At 47.7% G+C, this 20,120-nt stretch overlaps 1 protein-coding gene across 1 annotated transcript; it reads right to left on the bottom strand.

Moving 5' to 3' along the window:
* Positions 1 to 920: 920 nt before the first annotated feature.
* Positions 921 to 19,629, bottom strand: LOC142574623 (retinal-specific phospholipid-transporting ATPase ABCA4-like). The gene is made up of 8 exons (XM_075683664.1): positions 19,467 to 19,629; positions 18,446 to 18,757; positions 14,193 to 14,467; positions 13,305 to 13,589; positions 11,268 to 11,455; positions 9,794 to 9,967; positions 5,483 to 5,705; positions 921 to 1,837 (listed from the first exon to the last, which is right to left on the bottom strand). The coding sequence occupies exons 1-8, from the start codon at positions 19,627 to 19,629 to the stop codon at positions 1,580 to 1,582; spliced, it is 1,878 nt and encodes a 625-aa protein (XP_075539779.1). The 3' UTR covers positions 921 to 1,579.
* Positions 19,630 to 20,120: the final 491 nt, after the last annotated feature.

The following is a 20,120-nucleotide window of genomic DNA, read 5'->3' as shown; positions in this document are numbered from 1 at the left end:
TTCTGAATGTGGTTGACCAGCGAAGCTGTTAAGCACCCGACACAGAGGTGACGCCTAATTATGAACAAAGAAACTAACTCATTTATTGCCTTGATCGGAAGTCATTATTTCACTCGCAACTGCAATCACATTCTCTGATAATGTCAAATCGATGCACGTACGCCGCTGTGTGGTCTGTTGGGCCAGATCTGGGTGGCATCGCAAGGTCTGCAACCCGCAACATGTAAACCGTTCCCTTTCCAGTACTGAGACATCCACATTGAAATCACCGACAATGACAACAGGGGTAGTATCATCGCAGATAATTCGCGCAAAGTGAGTAGCCACGAACCTTACGGGACTATGAATCGTTGCATTTTTGATTGCTTACGGGAGTATGAGCCGTTGCTCACGGGGGTATGAGCCCTTGATGATGACGGTTTTCGACATGCTGTTCTGTATGTTGTATGTGTGATTGGAAAGAATCACTGTTCGCTTCTCTTTGTTGAACGCTTGTAGCCTCTGCCTTACGGCGCTATGAACCGTTACATTTTTTGCTTGCTTACGGGAGCATGAATGCTGACGGGGGTATGAGTAATTGATGATGATAGTTTTTGTTCACGGAGAACAAAATTCACGGAACCCTAGTCATGTGCAGCTTCGCTGCAGAACGCTTTTCATCGAAAGAAGCGTCGTCTCGTTGGAAACACCACGGGCAGTTAAGGCTACTAGAACGGCTTTCATGTTGCCGCTCTTCCCTATAGTGAGCAGGCAACCCCTGCAGCAGAATGCCGTCATTCAGGCAACCGAACGTTATACGTACATAGCGTGGTGGCAGTGATAGCGGTCTAGCTATCATGCTGTGGTGTAATGGGGTGGGAAAAAAATGCGATGAAATAAAGGTGCAGAAAAGAATGGCGCTCAAAACAAAATTTATTCACGACAGACAGGTTCACTTTTTATATAGGGAAGGCACCAGCGTGTGCACACGTTGGCTAAACGTGATCACACTGTGGGAATCAATTTCTTTTTCTATGCCCGTTCTGTATCGATGTTTAGTGCTTCACAGGGCCACAAGCGTATCGCTTACAAGTGTTTTTTTATGTGCATTTCATTTACTATATGGTGCAGACGCTATCTCGCAATCGCAACTAAGCCCGCGGACTTGCGTTAAACATAGACGGTATCTAATAAACTGCTGTCTCTCGAGTAGCAATCGGTTGATGAATGAAGTGGCCCCAGCAGTCACCGATGATCACTGCGCTTGATAGCGCGACGGTATATGTACCCACAGCTCTCGAACAGCAGCTATTTTGTGCGGATGATGGAATTTTTTCTACTTCCTTGCTTTCGATGATTATGGGACACCCGTTGCTCATTCACAATCCACTATTCCCGTATAAAAAAAAAAAAAACGTTGAGATGTGTGCATAACAGTTTTTCTACGCGAAGACCAGCGTCTTTACCAACGCTGGCCACGCAAGTTTGCGATATTACATCTATAGACTTTTGCATGTCGCTATGGTGTTGCACGGGGTGTGTGTTCGACACGACGCTGGTGCGCTGATACATGTCCCCGCGAGGCCGGAAGACGCGAGGTTCACTGGCGGAGCAGCGTCGGCGTCTCGGGGACGTCGGAGAACACCTCTATGGGGTCGGAGTCGGAGTAGACGCGCATGTCGGCGCCGCTGAAGTCCACCACCTTGCGCTCGTGCGAGAAGCCGAGGAAGACGTCGGCCAGCGAGGCCTCGCACACCACGTAGTCCTCCAAGTCGAGCTCCTCGTTTATCTTCTCCATGCGCACGAACACGTCGCTCCACGGGATGGCCGCGTCCTTGACGGTGTACTGCAACATGTCCTGCGCGGATTTCGAGTGCGTGCGGTTGGTGCATGTGTAGGTATGCGATAGGGACCAGTTGGTTGGACAAGTGAAGGACTTCGAAGTGGGACACAACACACACACCACACAAATGTGCGATACTGACAACTATTTATTCCAGAGATTTGTTGATGCATACAAGACGTATCCGCAAATCGTCGGAAACAAATAGTTGTTACTTAGTTCGCGCTCCGTGTAGTGCGTATTACTGCGTTTAAATGTTGTCATTCTGAGAAACAGCGCCCAGTGTGACCGAGCCAAGTCTCTCGGGCGAGTTCCGAAAAGGCAACAGTTCCGAAGAGTGAACAGTTCCACAAACAAACTCTAATGGCATTTGTTTGAGCGTATATGGAATGACATTCATTCTTAAGCTTTCCGGGCTTTTTATATATTCCCTGTTGCAGATAACATAATTTTAGCGCTTGAACTGGATTATTCAGAGAGGTGGTCATTATTTACTCGAGAAATCGAAACACATATCGAACTAATTAAACACCTGCTAATTATTCTTTAATTAAACACTTTACGGCATATATTGTAATTTACGAATTGTAGCCGGTAAGCTTGCACTTTGAACTTGCAGAATGAGATGTGTTTGGATTTATGCGTCACCAAACTCACCGTAATACATGCAGTGTTGTTCCACTTGCTTTTATGGTGATAGCAAATGTACGGACACTCAAGGACCATTTTTGCCGTCACCGTCGGCATTGCCGTGACGTTCCGTATAAAGTACAAGGGCGGTGACACCGTTGCCACGCGCCGTATATTCTGTACGTGCGAGTGAAAGAACGTAAGGGTAGACGACGATCACGGCTCAATCTGGCGCGCGCGAGGGAGCAAAGCGGAGGACAAAAACGCCGCCTTCCGTCGCGCGATAGGCCGCGGGGGGATGGGAAGGAGAGAAGGGGGTGGGGTTGCGCTCCGGCAGCAACTGTGTATTTCGCGACCAGACGCAAAATACGCCGTCCTCCCTTTCTCCCGCGCTGCCTCCGCATTTTCCTTCCTTTCGCGCGCAACACTGAGTCGCGTTCGTCAGTTCCCCTTGGGCCCGGTTGCGAAAAAAATGTTGAAGACGCTTGCGCTTCGCAAAGATCCCTGACTGCTTCTCACGCTTCCCGGCATCTGCAGCTTTTGTAACAGTAATGTTTACGGGGAAACGCTGGCGGCGAACGCTATGCTTGAAGACGAGTTTTCTGGCAGAAACGCGGCCTCTTGCGTGGGCGACGATGTCAGGGGCTTCAGCGATGCACGGAGGCGAGCCCCATCTGAAAGTGTTGAAGGAACCGTGCGTGCCGCTGCATGTATGGTGGAAACGCTGGAAATAGGTTTGAGTTTCTGCGTAACAGAATTGTGCTTTCTCGTATATTCAAATTACAATCCGACGCTATCACACCTCTAAGTAGTGTGTAAGTGGTACTTTACGATTTTTCTGGTGCGTCTTGCTTTAAGAAATTCAATTTGTTCAGTAAATTCGTTGCGCTACACGGAGGGCCTGCGTGGTTGGGTATGCGTGGTCCGGAATGATATTTCGCGAGAAGATTGTCGACGCTGGACGTCGGTACGCGGTACGCTGGCGCTGGATTTTCTGCAACTCGGCGCCCTTCACGCTATCGCGTTAGCATGCTGTTGCTGCCGAAGCCCAATCCCGAACCCTCTCATCCCTCCGCGGCCTTCCGCGCGACGCAAGGCGGCGCGCATGCTCTCCGCTTTCCTCCCTCGCGCGCGGCAGATTGAGCCGCGTTCGTTGGCTCCCCTCGCGTGCTTTCACTCGCACATACAGCATACGGCGTGCGGCGATGGTGTTAGTATCGCCTTTGGACTTTATACGAATTATCACGGCGACGGCAGAAATGCGCCTGGAGTGTCTATATACTTGCTATCGCAATAACAAGGAGTAATCTTACTGAGCTATATCAGTATCACGAGTATTGTGAAGCGTAGATAATTTTTTTCTAAGACGATTCAGTGAGCACTTTACCCAGGCGCAAGGCAGCGCCTGAGATCTGTACCTGTGATCTCACATTTGCGTATGTTACCTGGTGCCGGTGTAATTCATTATCTGAGGCCTTGAAAATACCCGTTTACTATAATTTATATCTCTTTTATCGTTGAGTTTTTCTCATTAAACGCAGAAGCACGACGATCCTGAAACTAGGGCGTCGCTGCCTACTGACGACATCTTAACGCGCCACATAGCCAACCTTCGAAAACAATAAATACGCGTCTGCTGTCGTTCAGAAAGAGTTCGCCTTTCTCTCGAAGCTCCAGCAGTGGGCGGCGGTGATGCTGGGGGCGATAATTAAGTGAGAGTCGCAGTGTCACCTGGCCTGTGTATCTGGCCAGAATGTTGACAAAATACGCCTCAGAAGGTGTTAAGATTATCCAGTCTGATAATCTCTGATATTCTCCGCGACAACGTGCACTGCCGGCACGATCGGTCTGACGTCGCGAGCAGGCCCATATCTTTACGTTCTATTCCAATTCTCAACCCGTCTCTGCTGCTTTTGCGCTGGAACTACGATGCGTTCCCAAACAACGCATCACCCAGCCCGCTTGCGGTTATTGAGTCAGTCAAAATAGCTCGAACGCGCCTTGAATAAGCCTAAAACGTCATTCACTTTGGTTAGGAGAAGATTATGAGACTATTATGAGATTATTATGATTATGTATTTAATGCTATGAAGAAAACACCAGCGCGCCTAAAGCTCGAAGCACATGCTCGTTGTAGAGTTTATTTCAAAAATTGATGTCTAATTTTGCTACATAAGATACAATAATCGGAATAATAAATTTTTGTTCTTAATTTTACAATCGTCCTAGGATTCAGGCATCTAGAGTGCAAGTCTCTCACTCTGCCTTTTTACATTGGTTCATCATGTTCCAACTGGCCAAATTGTTAGCTTTGTTGACTCGCATGACGCTTAATTCTGTTCGTAAAAGCCGCCACGCTATTGCCAGCAGATGAGTGCAATGAGAGCTCTAAGGGATCGTGTTCGAAAACGCGCAGCAAGATGTCCCCACCAGCACTACAACACCTTTTGCACGTCTTCACGCATTCAGGTGTATCCATCTGCGACACTAGCCTATATGCTGAAACTCTGATTTAGCGTTTCATTGGAGCGCGCCACTCATAACACAGTGCGCGCAGACCATATGTCTAGGCTGCAGCGTCCTCGTGTTCCTTCTGCACGTGACCGCTTTGTAAGGCGTATTCTGGCATGCGTCTATGCTAGCGCTGCGCTTCCTTAAAAAGGCTCTATTTACGCTTCAACGGTGCGTGTTCCGATAACTCCGTCCCGACGTCTGAGAGCTGTCTCCCCTCTGCATCTGCTTCCTTTATTTGGGGCACTCAGCTATAATACATCTACGCTATATAGTATTGCGTTACACTAAAGCTCCCTGTTTTGGTGGAGCGCACCGCTAGCGCCAAGGGGGTCCCCCCGTGTTCACGCACCGACCGGACGTCTGAGAGCCATCTGCCCTCTGCATCTGCTTCCTTTATTTGGCGCACTTCGGCGTAATACATCTACGCTATAGTATTGCGTTATACTAAAACTCCCTGCTAGTGTTTTGGTGGAGCGCGCCGCTATTGCGTCAAGAGCCCCCCCCCCCCTCACGCACCGACCGGATGTCAGAGATGACCGAAGAGGGGAACTGCGCCTTCATGACGCGGTTGACGGTCTTGAAGTAGTCTCCCTCCTGCACCTTGTCCTTCGTGAGGCGCACGGTGACGGTGAAGCGCTGCTGGCAGCCCTCCTTCATCAGGCTCGTCTCGCCGATCACCTGGAACTCGCCGCCCTCCAGCACAGCAACCCGGTCGCAGAACGAGTCGCACTCGCGGAGGCTGCACACCGTGCACCGTTAGTGAGTGGACATGTGCTCCGCTGGCTCCTTTCTTTACGAGGGAGCAATGTGTACCCGGTCATTGTGGACGAAAACTGTGCGCACGAATTGGACGAGGAAGTGAGGCCCTGGTCCCGTTCACGTTGTTGTTAAGGTTCATCAGCGATGGAACAAGAAATGCCGCGGAAACCATCGATGGTCATTGTCAAGGTAGGCGAATAGCCGAACGCTTCTAGAATTGTTCTGGCTTCTAGCTTTATTAGAGGAGTGATGCGCTTGTACGTATATATTTGTCGCGGACAGGTTATTTAAGCAGCGTTTGTTGTTTCTTTATTGCTTAATTCCACAGAGAACAAAGCCGTTAATCAGCACGTTTTCCTCGACATTGCGGGTTTACACAGAACTTATTTGCTCTATACTTCTGGTTGTCGATTTATTTGCCCTCAAGCTGCCGATCTGCTGTAGCCTACTGGTTAGTTCAGATGCTAGAGCGACCACCCCGAAAACGCTTCAGTACCAGCTAGTTCGATCACTTGACAAAATCAAATTTTAAAGCGTTGGCTTTCCCTGGTTAGTTCCCCAGTTTCATGTCGTCGGTATCGGCGTAGCTGTCCGCTGCGCAGACCTCGACCCCCATCGTAATGCGGCCGCCGTGGCCGGGATTCGGTCCCGCAACCTCGGGCTTAGGAGCCCAATACCATAGCCGCTAAGCCACCATGGTGGGTCCGCACAGTGAATCAGAAGAAAGAAAGAGTCTAAGCATCCAAAGACGTTTTGGCCCATTTTGAAGCCGCACAGGACTTTTTGGCTACGTTAGTGACCGATGATGAAACCTTGCTCCAGATGTACGATCCTGGAACCAAGAAAAATCAAAAGAATGGTGTCACAGTGGGTGCCTGCGACCAAAAAAGTTTCGCAGCCAGCAATTGGTCAAAACAGTCGTGCCGTCGGTTTTCTGGGGTAAAGACAGCATTCTGTTAGTAGAGTACCTACCTCAGACCTCTAGCATTACCTGACAGTATTATGCTAATTTGTTAAACTAGCTGGAGGAGGCAATTAAGATGGAACGCTGTGGAAAATTAGCTTGACCAGAGAAGATTTTCTTTTCTTTTTTGCGCGTCAATGCACCTGCACACTTACACTTGCACATTGTGGCTTCCAAATTGAACACCCTAGGATTTCGATTGGTCTAGCCTCTCCCCTACTCTTCTTAACTGGCCATTTGGGACTATTATCTATTTTCGAAATGAAAGGAACACCTGAAGGGGCAATGTTCTGAGGACATTTCTGACGTCAAACATGCTGCTGACTGGTTTGAGGTCCAAAAAAAGAATTTGATTGGAATGGTTTAGAAAAACTGCAACTGCGCGGTACCAAGTGCATTCGCACGTGGGGGAAATATGTAGAGTCTCTCTTATTTCCCGACACAACCAAGAACTTATCAGCACCCTCTCGCATTTCTCGTAGTCCGTTTTATTAAACGTTTCCTTTTTTTTTTAATTTGTTGTCGTCTTCCTTGATTTACTAAATTGTTTCAGCAATATCTAAGCGGGATCCCTTAGTGCGCTTCGATTTATGTGTACTTTTGTTTTGCGTAGGCTTTAGGAGCTTGACACAAGCAGAAAAAAAAATTTATTCCTGTTCGCACGGGAATTGTTTGTGGCCGCTCTTGTATTTCACTCTCGGAACATGGCCAAATTATGCCTGCCGTACAAAACAGCTTTCATTTTCTGACATATTCATCACAATGCTGGTGTTAATCAGCAGTATAACGTCGGAAAACGTTGCATTTTGCGACCAAATTCGTTATCTCCCAACAAAACAAGTATCTCCTCTCGCCCGGAAAACAACCAATAACTGCATGTTGTATCATGTATGACACAGTAATTAACGTTTGTCTCACAGAACCCCAAGCATGTCTCTCAACGTTAACAACATTGCAGTAGACAGATAAAGAGCAAATAAAGTCACTGCTATTTCTTTGCGCTGCTTTCGAGTGCAAGAATTACGAAAGTAACCGGTTTGTTTGCAAACTTTCTTGCGCATTTTGACAAGCTGCTGGTACACAATCTTCGAGAGAAAGATAACTAAAAATTATTCCCAGATCGAGTTACAGCTGCTCTAAATTTCATTGCTGTAGAGGTGGCGCAGATTCTGATTATGTGTTGCTCTCCTTTGAGTTGATTATGCTTAGTCAGAAGCCCTTGTTCTACGTGTATCATATATAATACACCACGCGGCAAAGGGTTAAGATAAAGTAAGCCAGCCGTTTGGACGAGAGAGCAAATGGTGTTAGCCGATATTCTAGTTGACATTAACAAGAAGAGAGGACGATGACGATAATTAGGATAACTGGGACAATGCTTCATTACCTGCACCAACTATTCCTCTTCCACTGAGCACATTCAATTGCATAACTCGGTACCGACATCGAGACGGTAAGTTAGGCCAGTTGGTTAGGATTCATCGTAAGGTTCGTAACAATGCAGCACAAGACACAGACAAAAGGAAGGTAAAAAACGACAACGGCTACCGGCGTTGGGTTGTTTTCTTTTCTCTCACAATTCCCGAACACAGGCGTAAGCAATGTCAACATTAAGTGCTTGCAAATTAGACTGCTTGCAAGAAATTAAGAGATACACGCGTGGAGACAGGTGCAGAAAATTTTATGCCCAGGCCTGCTCCTGTAAAGGAATCCGTGCATCTCTTTCTTTCTTCTTTTTTTTTACCTGTAAGACCTTCTGTACGTGAAGCTATAGAGAATATAACAGGCTCATGTAGAGAGAAGGGGGAAATGAACAGTTGCCGCGAGCTTCGCGAACTTTTGTGAAAAGTGTAGAATATCGCCCAGCTCATATTATTTATGAAAGGAAGCTGCTCGGCCAGCCGGGAATGCCAGTGGAACATGGTGAACGGTGCAGACGACTGGACAGCTTGAACGGATGGGACAGGTGCGCGGCACAGTGCAGAGCCTCTGTAGTGTTCGTTCACTTGTTACTTATACCGTTGCCTGCGCTGTTGGCTGGTTGAAAGTAAAAACCTAGCCCACTATAGAAACCAGATGAAGGAGGCGGGTACCGTAAGCAGTGCTGAAAGGTTAGGAAACAGCCCCCTTCGTTTTACTGTTATCGGACAGCGTGAACTGAAGTAAACCAGCAACGTGACGTGGTAACTAGCTGAAGGGATGGGGTTTTGGCTGTGAAGGAAGCGAATCTCTTCCACTGTAAAATGAGGTTGGACGGTCTATAGCTTCTCTTATACACTTCAGTTAAACCACTTTGCCTTCTTTACAGACCCGCCCTTTTCACCTCATGAAGTACGCATTTAGAGCTAGACCAAAGTCGCCAATAGGTCTATTTCATATAATATAATGATGGTACATAGACGTCAAAGTAGGTGGTTTCAGAAATGTACATAAGCATTAGCCGACCAAAAGCGTAAAGACATAAGTGCACTGGATGGCTATGGAAGCATATAGCAATAAGTACTTTCGTGAGCGTACCATGTGAAATGCAGCCGCCTTGCCACATACAGGTACAAGATGCGGCAACGTGAAAGGAAACACCAGACATCTCTAAAGCCAGTAATTTCGATCCTTTCTACGACGAAGTCATCGTCATCGTAGTGCTCAATACCACTTGAACCGTCAAGTGCGTCCTGTCGGGTCATTACATAAAGGGGCTCATAAAAGCGGCATCCCGCAAAACAAGCGCTGCGAGGAGAATTGTCCAAGTTGACAACAGTAAAGCAATATTTGCAACAACGTTCGGTTGCCAACTCAATAATCTATTGAAGAAGAAAAGTCAATAGAAAGAGAGTATAAAGAAAACAGAAAGAAGGAATAGTTTCTTAAAACAATTTTTTGCAATAAAAATAACAATGAGTAAAGTCTTACACATCATACACATTTGCAGCAAGTGCTCTTATGAACACAGATTATACGCTTCCTTTTCACAATGGCGCATAGTGGTGCATTCAAGTAGCGCACAGGCGGATATACGAAAAGTTTTGCTTCGAGTGAACTGAAACATCCCTGTCAAATAGGAAAAGTGCCGTATGCGGGGGGCGTAAGGAGTTGTCGGTGCATACCAGTGTGAGGCGAAGACCATGCTCGTTTGAGTGCTGCTGTGCATCTTCTCCATGCAGCGGAAGAGGCGTCCCCGCGACATCGGGTCCACTCCGCGCGTACACTCGTTGAGGATGACGAGCTTGGGGCTCCCCACCAAAGCCAGCCCCACGGACAGCTTGCGCTTGTCGCACGGCCTGCGAGTGACCGTCGAGGACGGCACACGCTCGCAGCGTAACTTCGCTTACTGCAAAATTACTCATACGAACATGGTAGGATCTGATGGACTCGTATTGCTTCTTGGTAAAACAAAACAAAAATCACCGACGATTATGGTACTAGCTCCCTAATGAGAAATTTGAGCGCAGCTCGATACGTGTTCGCATTTCGCGATATATTAGCTGGCGTGGAGAATCTGTCTCGTGCGGCACGTTGCAAGCGGGGCAAAGTGTGGCGCGACCGCCTCGCTAATCTGGAGATCGCGAGGGGCAGCGCGTGGGTGACGCGTGGGCGCGACTCACGGCAGCCGCCAACGACAGAGCTCTGAGGTGACGCGTGATACTCTGGCGCCATCTCGTAGCCATCGTCGCCGCACTACGTTTTTTCCCCTCACGCTTTCGCCATACCCTCCTCCTCCGCTTTCCTCCTCGCGTCTTTCATCCCCCACTACGCTCAGCGTTCGCTCATTCTTCGCTGTGATCGCCCGCTCGCTTACACCGACGCCGGCGTCTACGCTCGCCGCAGGAACGGGCGCCTACAAGCAGCGCTCTAAAACCTAGACGTGGTAAACATATCCAGACAAGTGGCACATCAGTTCCGCAAGAGTTCGAGAAGTGGGGAAAGTTTAGTAAAACAATGAACGAAGAAAAAAATGCCGTTCAACCGACAGTAGTTGCAAAGGAAAGCCGTGAGAGCTCCTCAGAAAGAAGTTCCACACGTGAAGAAAACTTTGTCCTAGTCCCGGAATAGAACCTGGTATCAACGCATTTTTCGTATGGGTTTCCTTGGTAGCTTCATGCTAATTTCGGGTGGATGACCATTTTTTCCCCTTTTCAACAGCCAGACGAGAAGCCCGCTTCTGCATCCAACATCAGAAACCTTCGCAGTACTGTTGTTACAAGCTAGAAGCGCACCCTCTCGAAATAATTACCACGTTTGATGACCTTGGCGCATAGTAACCATAGGCTCGTTCTTTCAATACTCTAAAGCTCGCCGGGGTGGTGGATGCTGCTACCAAGTTTTTGTCTTTCTCTTGTGTTTTTCCTTGGCCGTTAGCAACCCTAGTTCATAGTGACAGGTCGTTATAGGTAATCTCTTGCACCGTGACTATCCATGTCTATTTGTTTATGGAGGTAGGATAGGGGGGGGGGGGGGGGGGCGGCTATTAACTAATATATGGAGTTTTATGGCAACGTGTTTTTCTGTCAATGCGGGAGGCCGGGCTTGAAATTAAATTTGACCACCGATTTGTCAAAATCAAAGTTGAAAGGAGTGAACCTGAGTTTGTCGACGCGTTCGTCGCGCACGTTCCAGAGGCCCACTTTTCCCTCGATGAAGGACACTTCTTCGTCGATTGCGGTGCTGGGCAGACCTCGCAGCCGAGCAATCAGCTGCAGCATCTCATGACTTGTGAGTCTCGTTACCATCGGGTTGTTCTTTGGACAGTAGCCAATCTGCCTCTGGTACTGCGAATCAGTGGGAGAACAGTAACGGGGCGTCGCGCCATCAGGGTCACACCGCTCATAAAGCTACACGATTCGAAAAAGCAAACAAATCTCGTGTGTATGTACAGCACGTGTCTATGCTAACCTTTTTGCCTCAGCGGACTCTCAAAACACTTGGCTGCGGAATACATTTCGCAGCACTGCTTGAATTGAAGCATGTCCCGCCTTACTTTGCCTCACGAGACGTCGGATATACTCACCGTTAAACCTCACTAACCTTACTCATATCTCCGCCTGTCTAACAGCTTGAATGATCAAGAAATAGGTCAGGCAATGAGACACAATATCTCCAATGACATTCACTACATGCTTAGAAGCAGCATTCAAGCTGTTAGACAGGCGGAGATGTGAGTAAGGTTAGTGAGGTTTAACGGTGAGTATATCCGCAACATGAAGTTCGCAGACGTCATTGTCTTGTTCAGAAACGCTGGGGACGGCTTACAACGCATGAATGAGGACTTTACCGACAGAGTGTAAGGATAAAGCATAAGATCAATACACAGAAGACAAAAGTGGTAAATCCAATTGTCTCTGAAGAGAATGAGAAGTCATGATTGGCAATTAGCCTCTAGGATCTCTGCAAGATTGCGTTTATGTAGTCCAAATACACACAGCAGAGGACACAAGAATTAAAATGGGTTGCAGCGTACACGGCAGGCATTGCCTAATCATGACCGGTAGCTTAGCGCTATCCATGAAACGCGCTATTCATGAAATTTCGCATCCGTCGAACCAGAAGGCACTAGCATAATGCAGTGAAAGCAATCCATAGAATAGAGCAGCGAACGAACAAGGCGAAACAAATTTCTAGGCAAATTATCAAACGAATAAAAGAGCCGTTTCCAAACAGGAGATATTAAAGGGATACAATGACCACTACAAGGGCGAAAAAAAAACTTGTTTTATCTAGTTGTGGAACATGCGAAGGAGCCCCGTCGTCCCAAATTCCTTGGTGTGAACACAAATCGCGGCACGACACATTTTTTTTTTTTTTTTTGACAGAACACCTTTCGTCGAGCAGTGATGCTCTCAGCCCCTTTGGTGAGCCCGAGAATTAGAAAAAAATAATTAGTCTGGTACTTCCTTATAGGCACTATATATATATATATATATATATATATATATATATATATATATATATATATATATATATATATATATATATATATATATATATATATACTAGGATATTCACGCATACTTTCTGTATTGACTACACAATGCCTCCCTCACTGCTGGTACCTCCTCTGGATGAAATACTTGTTCCCAATCTATGAAAACCGCTCAGAGAGGTTTTTTAAAAAAACTATAGATAAATCTGTGAGACTCCGCAGATTTAATAATTACCTGACGGATGACATGGATGGGATTCACTGTAGAATACCCCTTCCTGAAGTCAGCCCGTTGTTCGGGTCAACTGCAGTCTAATGTTGCACCAATACTATTGAAAATTACCTTGGTGAATATTTTGAACAATACTGAAAGCAAGCTAACAGGTCTAAAATTTGTCAAGAACTCTTACGACGTACACGTTATAAATTACGCAAGCACACCCCTTGCTGCTTCACCACCAAGGCGACGCCACAAGGCGCGCCTCCCTTATGCATTACTTATATATATATATATATATATATATATATATATATATATATATATATATATATGTCTGACTAGCTATTTATCAATCTGTTTACGATCCATCTATACATCCATATATTCCATTCAGCCATTCGGCAATTCATCCCAATCAATCCTCATCTAATCCAATCTCGCCCCCAATCCAGTGCAATCCATCCATACATCCGTCTACCTCGGCTTTGTTAACGGTCGCCGAAGCTCCGTTGAACAGCAGCGTGCCCTTGGTGAGCGCCTCTTCTCCGGCGATGGCTGCCAAGAGGGAGGAACGGCCGGACCCCTCCATGCCGATGATGCCAAACACCTCGCCCTGCTCCACGTGGAACGACAGTGGACCCAAGTCGCCAGTCTTGAGGCATAGCTCGCTGACCAGTAGTCCCGTCACGTGGTGCGGATTGTCTCCCGTTTTTTCCTGCACCAGCAGCAACCGCTTGAAAGAGGCCGCACAAGTTCCGCGTTCCTAAGAGTACAATCTCAGGTTCACCTGGTGCCTGCATAAATCATATTTATTTTAATCAAGCAGACGCGAAATGCAAGAATTTTTGTTATTAGGCAGCGACTGAAAATTTTAATAAAACCCGTTACATTGAAAACAAAAGGTTAAAAAAAGGTGTGAACGAAATCCGGTGCATTTAAAAGAAAAGGTCAAATTGTAGTGAGCCATCGCCGTATAGAGTGATCGCCGTTTACTTCTATAATGGTTCTTCGCATTTACCATCCATCCATCCATCCATCCATCCATCCATCCATCCATCCATCCATCCATCCATCCATCCATCCATCCATCCATCCATCCGTCTGTCCGTCCGTCTGTCTGCCTGCCTAGCTAGTTACCAGTCTGTGTATATATTTATTTTTCTTCGTCGTCATCATCTTCACTATTATCATCATTATCGGCCTATTTTTTATGTCCCCTGCAGGACGAAGGCCTCGCTCAGCAATCTTCACTTACCCTTCTCTTGCGCTAGCCGATTCCAAGTTATGCCTGTGTAATTTACTATTCATCACTTATTCACTAATTGACTCGTCGACTGATTGGGTGGATCGATTCGCGTGTGCGCACCCCTGCGATCAGCTTCTTTACGATCCCAGCTTCCTCGGTGACGGACGGGTGGTGCGTTTGGACGTTGGCCAGCTGGGTCGGGGCGTGGTGCCTGAGGTGCGGCTCGGGCTTCAGGTAGTGGGGCAGACCCAGGTGCATCTCCAAGCTCACCGCTGCGGCCAAGTAGAGTATACCGCTCAGGAACATCATAAGCAGGTCCCAGCCCGAAGACAGCACGTTCCACGACGACCGAAGCGGCTCCATGGTGACGCACTCCGAACCATTGCGACAGTCGGCTGCGCAGCGACGGAGTATATGTAGGAGTGTAGACTGTTGGGCTAGTTGGTCGTCCACATTTGAAGTAGTAGCTTAGCGCGAAAAAAACCACGGACACAAGAAAGACGGACAAGGACAAGCGCTTGTCCTTCTCCGTCTTTCTTGTGTCCGTGGTTTTTCTTTTTTTTTTTTGCGCTAAGCTACTACTTCAAGTATATGTAGGGTTCGCGCGGAACGGCTGAAGACTGGTGCGGCGGCGTAGCCGCATACTGAAGCCAAACTGTTTATAATACAAACAAGGGGTAAGGCGTGCAGATATAAGAGAAGAGAAGTGGACAACACTAACGCCGACTATCGACTAAAGGAAGCCCTGAAGCGAAAGAAAAAAAGTTAGAAGACACAAAACTCATCTGCGCATGCTCTGGCATGGTAGCACCACGTGTCAATTGGGTACACGGTCTACGTGAGAAATAACTGTTAAGGTAATTGATCTCTTGCTTATGTAAGGTACTCGACGGCTGGCTTACGCACACACTTCCACCATTACTGATATCCCATGCCTCGACCATAAGACGCGTATCTTCATTCCTACGCCTGTACAATATCGCGCATTCATATAACGCAGGTGGGCACTTACAATCTTGGCAATGTAAGGAAAGATTAGAAGCCGATCCACCGGTTAACGACCTTTTATGTTCCATTAGCCTCTGACTGATACACCGCCCCGTTTGCCCTACGTAGAAAAGGCCACAGCTGAAGGGAACATTATACACCACACCCGTGCGACAGTCAGTAAAATTGTTGTTCTTGGTGTGCTTTACTGGACAAATATCTGTCCTTTTCTGCCTTTCACCTGCTCCTTTTTTCTCTGCACGGCAGCGCATATCCTACCTAGCTTATTGGGAGCAGTAAAAACAACATTAACACCGTATCTACTTGCAACTTGTTAAAGCCTGTGCTATACTTAATGAACGTAAAAAATAGCCGCTACTTTTTGCTAGCTATTACTGCTTTCTGTAATCGCGTCCTTCCCTGTGGCTGAACGCCTAAATAAGTCGATATCGACTCCGGGAGGCCAGGGCCGCCGCGCGCGCCCACCCGGGCCGCCGTATCTTGAAAGCCACCTGCGGCGGGGACTGAGTCCGCCGCGCGCTCTGTTTTCGCGGCTTATAGTTCGCGCTGATGCGAGACGAAGCACGAAGATCAATGCGCTCGCTGTTGCTGCCGCGGTTCCTCACTCCAGCGTTTTGAGAACGAGTTTCCGTGGTCATCGATTGAGATGTGTTCATGTTTTCTTGTGCGCGCATGACATCGTGCTTGTTAATTTAGTTAGTATGACTATGTTTGCAAGCTTATACGGCCGACAAAATTACTATCCTTACTTCGTATAGCTTACTGGTCACTCATTTGTTATCGTAATCGATGCTTCGCCTTTATGGCGAAACTGCGACTTTTTTTTATTGAGGTCTCAGAAAGCACTTCGGGGTTACTTTCAAGACGCTAGAGTAGCGATAATATGGATTATATTGCTGTAAAAAAAAATGAAGTGTGCATTCCGCCATACACCCATTGGGAGAAAGGGTGCAATTCTAAAAAATCCCCCTTTCATATGGGTCCATTTGTTTGACACTCAAACACCATTTTCTAAGGGCGTAAAGGGTTAAGTTAGAGGCACAAATACACCCTTAAGGGCGCAAATTTTCTTGGTGTGCAGTTATAGCCCATTAAAAGATACAAAAGGGCTTTTCGGTTACGAGAAGCATATCAATAGGAAAGTGGACGGAGCATCCTCTGTCAGGCGCTTTACCAATTCTTGTAACAACGTTTCTTCTTTGTTAATACATTTGATTTCACAGTATTAAGCTCACCTGACTACATCGAGAAGCACACTCGAGGTGGGTGCTTTCTTTTCGTTGTTGGCAAATTTTGCACTCGGTCCGTCGTTTCCGTTTTGTTTTACCACAAGTGCGGTCACTCGAGGTACGACTTGTTTATTCCTTTTGTTTCTTTATTCAACGCAGGAACTTGTGTCCTTTCTTCAGTCTGCTTTAGCTGAGAATAAGCATTCGTCTGTCTCTCTCGACCTTGCCTGAGCCTTTACAGCCGCCGACTCGGCTCAATTGCGATGCTATTATGCATGCGAGCACGAAGTTGAAGTCTCGATTACGTGCTACGAACGAGGTCGAATTTATACGGCGTAATTATGCGAAGACGCTCGTGTACAGAATTTTCAGTGCACTTTAAAGGATTACACGCAATCGAAACTATTAGGTAAACCTTGAGAGCCAACTCACGGCCGCTGCGTCACTACGGGTGTGTTAGAGTATCAGTATTTTGTACCGCCTCATTACGTAACTTTGCGATAGGATGACGCCCTGCCGATAGTCTTCATTTCGTTTATGTCTCGCAACCCTGCTTTGCAAACTGAGATTGTGCTATACAAATAGACAGGACACAAAGGAGCACAGACAACCTACACGGGCACTTTTTCTTTACGTCCTGCCAATTCGAAAGAACTAGGTTTTCAAGTACAATGCTCCAACTTGGCTACGAACTAATTATTTCGCAAGCGTTAATAAAAAACGTTTTCTTTGTGTTGCAGTCGAAAGACTTCTAAATAATGTCCGTGAAGTACCTGTGCAACGAAATGATGGTCTTGAAATTGAAGTTTAACTTACGGCTGCACAGACATTAAAACTATGGGAGATGCTGAAAATGTCAACCGCCGCTTTAAGCCACCTCGACACGCGACGCTATGTCGTATTGTTAAAACACTCGCTAGGAGGTTTCCTGGAGTTATCCGTGTAACGAATGTCTGAGTAATGTCTGCCGGTATTAGCTCCTGCAGTGTGTGTGAGGATTGTGGCCGTACGCTGGTCCTTTCAAGTGCATCCCACAGACGTTAATCATATGAACTACACGGGCCGTATAACGTAAAACTATTCCAATATCTTTTTGTTCCAATCTTCTGACGTCAAAATTGCGTAACCGCCGACGCAAGCATCGGGCGGTCATCCGCAGGGTTGTCTGAACTAACCAATCAAATGCTGCCCTCGTTCACAGGAGGTCACTTTTGTTTGCTTGAAAAACGAATAACATTGCCTGCACTGAGCGGCTTGTCTTATCTAATTGGCTCACAAGAGGCGAGGAGCATGCTCAAGTGGAGAGGGATTCGATGGGGTCGAGTCACTGCACCGAATATCGATAACCGGATGCAGAGGGTGGTGCCGACGTCTGCGATTGGTCCGCTTTCTCTTACTTAGCTTGCGGTGGCTCGTCGACAATAGCGGCGGCATGCAACGGAAGGTTAAGAATGAAGCTAAACCGGTTCCTCAGCAAAGAATAGTTGGCAGAACGAGGTCGTAAACGTGCCGAAAGTGCTCGAAAACGTTACACAGCCACGCAAAAAGCTTTATTACACGCAAGTAAACCCATGCTCTCCGGCAGGTGCGAGTAGCCAGTGCCTGGGCCATCGGCGGCAGCCATCTTTTATTCCTTTCGGAACGGGACAGCCTGCGGCTATGCAGAAGAAAATTCAGTTTTGTTCGGCATATTAATGCATCTTTAACGCGTACGCGTCACTTTGACGCCGTAAGTTTTTGCGGTTTTGGGACGTCGCGTGAGAGGCAGGTGAGGTCCATGGGTGCAGCCCGAAAACGTTTGACCAATAGCCGAGCGCTAATGGCAGAACGGCGTCGAGTCAGAAATAACTATTTTTCTTTTGTTTGGTCAAATTATGCATAATCAGTGTGTACACGTAATATGAGATGGGGAGCCATCGCGGTTTTCGTGACGTCGCGTGACAGACAGGTGAAGTGCGGGTGGTCCAAAAAAGGTTTCTGACCAATCGCGGTGGGATGATTGCAGAATTGGAATGCAAAAGTTTGGAATAGTTTTACGTTATGGGTGCCCCTGGTCTCCCACTGTCGTATCGCACGTGAAAACTGCGATGTCACCTGCAATCGTCATCGCACGTATTGTTTATTCTCTCCCTGCACACTTAGTGCGCATGGCGGACGCACCCTGGCAGCAGTACATTATGCGGCTGGCGAATGGCCGCTGCGCCTCTGGGTAGCTGGTCAGCGGCACGGTGCAGATGTACCACAGCAGCGCGCGATGCAGCCTGCAGCAGGCGGCGTGCTCTGAGAAGGCCGCCTGCACCTCGCCGGCGCCGTGGCCCACCGCGTACTGGGGCAGCAGGCGCAGGGGCACCATCAGCAGTTCGGCCATTTCCGAGGTCCAGCCCGAGGGTCGGAAGTTCGACACCGTGCCGGGCCCCACTATGTCCATGTAGCTGTTCGTCACCGAACCTGCGCGTAGCAAGCAACCGGTGCCCAGGACGCGTCGGGCGCTTGGCAGAGGCGGTTCCCAAGTTTGCCTCGAGGGGGAAAACGGGAGCAATGGCACACTTTCCGCTCTGCCATATTGCAGCAGCATTCCCCAAGTTCTACGATGGAGTACTCCTTGTGTCCGTTCAGACAAGATCACTGGGGGGGGGGGGGGGACGAATACTCTCGAAAATGGACTTAGATTTAGGATAAGCAACTACTCCCGCAGAAGGAGTTGCCTATAGCTCTTTTTGTTAGCACAGGGCTTCCATGCACAAGGCTTCCAAGTGCACTGTAACCTATATGAAGATTGAGAAGGATCCCTTTGGGTCTGCGTGTGGTATGATTGCCTCTGGGATATGTAGTCCTGCTAGAAAATAGCATCCGTTATAACTGTAATTACTTTGCAGAGCAGTCCGAAACAGCGACAACTTCTCACGTCCTCCCCCTCCTCCCCCATCTTTCCTTTTTTTCTTTCCCTTGTTTTTGCTAAAGCGCGACGTGTGCGAAGCGCGTGCGCACAACAGCTTGAAGACTCTTACGGTAGCGGTCAGCGACTAAATGCTTTCAGTATGCCGCTCCCGATCCATTCCGAATTTGTGAGCCTATAGCAACAGCTCAAAGCACTGATGCTGTAGGACCCCCTGCCTTCCCTTAATTGTTTCGGAGGTTATTCAACTCGGCCCCTCACCGAAGAAGAAGGCGCTGAACACGAGCATGACGTAGCCGGCGATCTTCTGGTCCGTCATGAAGCTGGTCAGGTAGGTCATCGGCACGAACGACCAGCCGAACATGAAGAAGAGCGAGAAGAAGGGCCCTGGGCACGCAGAGGTGAACGACACCACTTGACGCATCCAACAACCGTGCCTACACGAGTGTGGTTTGCTAACAGTCAACACGCACTGGTGCGGCGCAAGTTTTTGCAACTTGAACTCAGTGGGCTTTGAGGACAATTTACCCGCAAGGAAATATTTACCGCTTGAATCATCTTTCATGGGTTTTTCTCTTTATTTTGCCCGAACGACCAGCAATACGATTTTGAAATCACCTTAACGGCATAATGAGAAAAGTATAAAATTCAGAATACTTTTCGGTTAAGTATCCTCAGGGGCGTACGTTTCCCGTGTTTGATGCATCCGGTGACAGGCCGATCTAAATATTGCGCCCAGAAACGAAGCCGCGGGCACAGCAAGGAATACCGCCGGGCCACGATATGCACCCCCTACCGTACGTGGGGGTTGTAGGAAATTGCCGAGAAAGACAAGCTGCGTATTATTAGCTCGTCACAATCGTATAGTGTGTCCTGTGTAAACGGTTCGGACTAGTTAAATGTAAACCACGTGAC

Source organism: Dermacentor variabilis, chromosome 3, assembly GCF_050947875.1.
Source record: "Dermacentor variabilis isolate Ectoservices chromosome 3, ASM5094787v1, whole genome shotgun sequence".
NCBI classification, from domain to species: domain Eukaryota; kingdom Metazoa; phylum Arthropoda; class Arachnida; order Ixodida; family Ixodidae; genus Dermacentor; species Dermacentor variabilis.
Note: the sequence above shows the minus strand (reverse complement) of the source record. Positions and strands in the feature narration are given on the sequence as shown.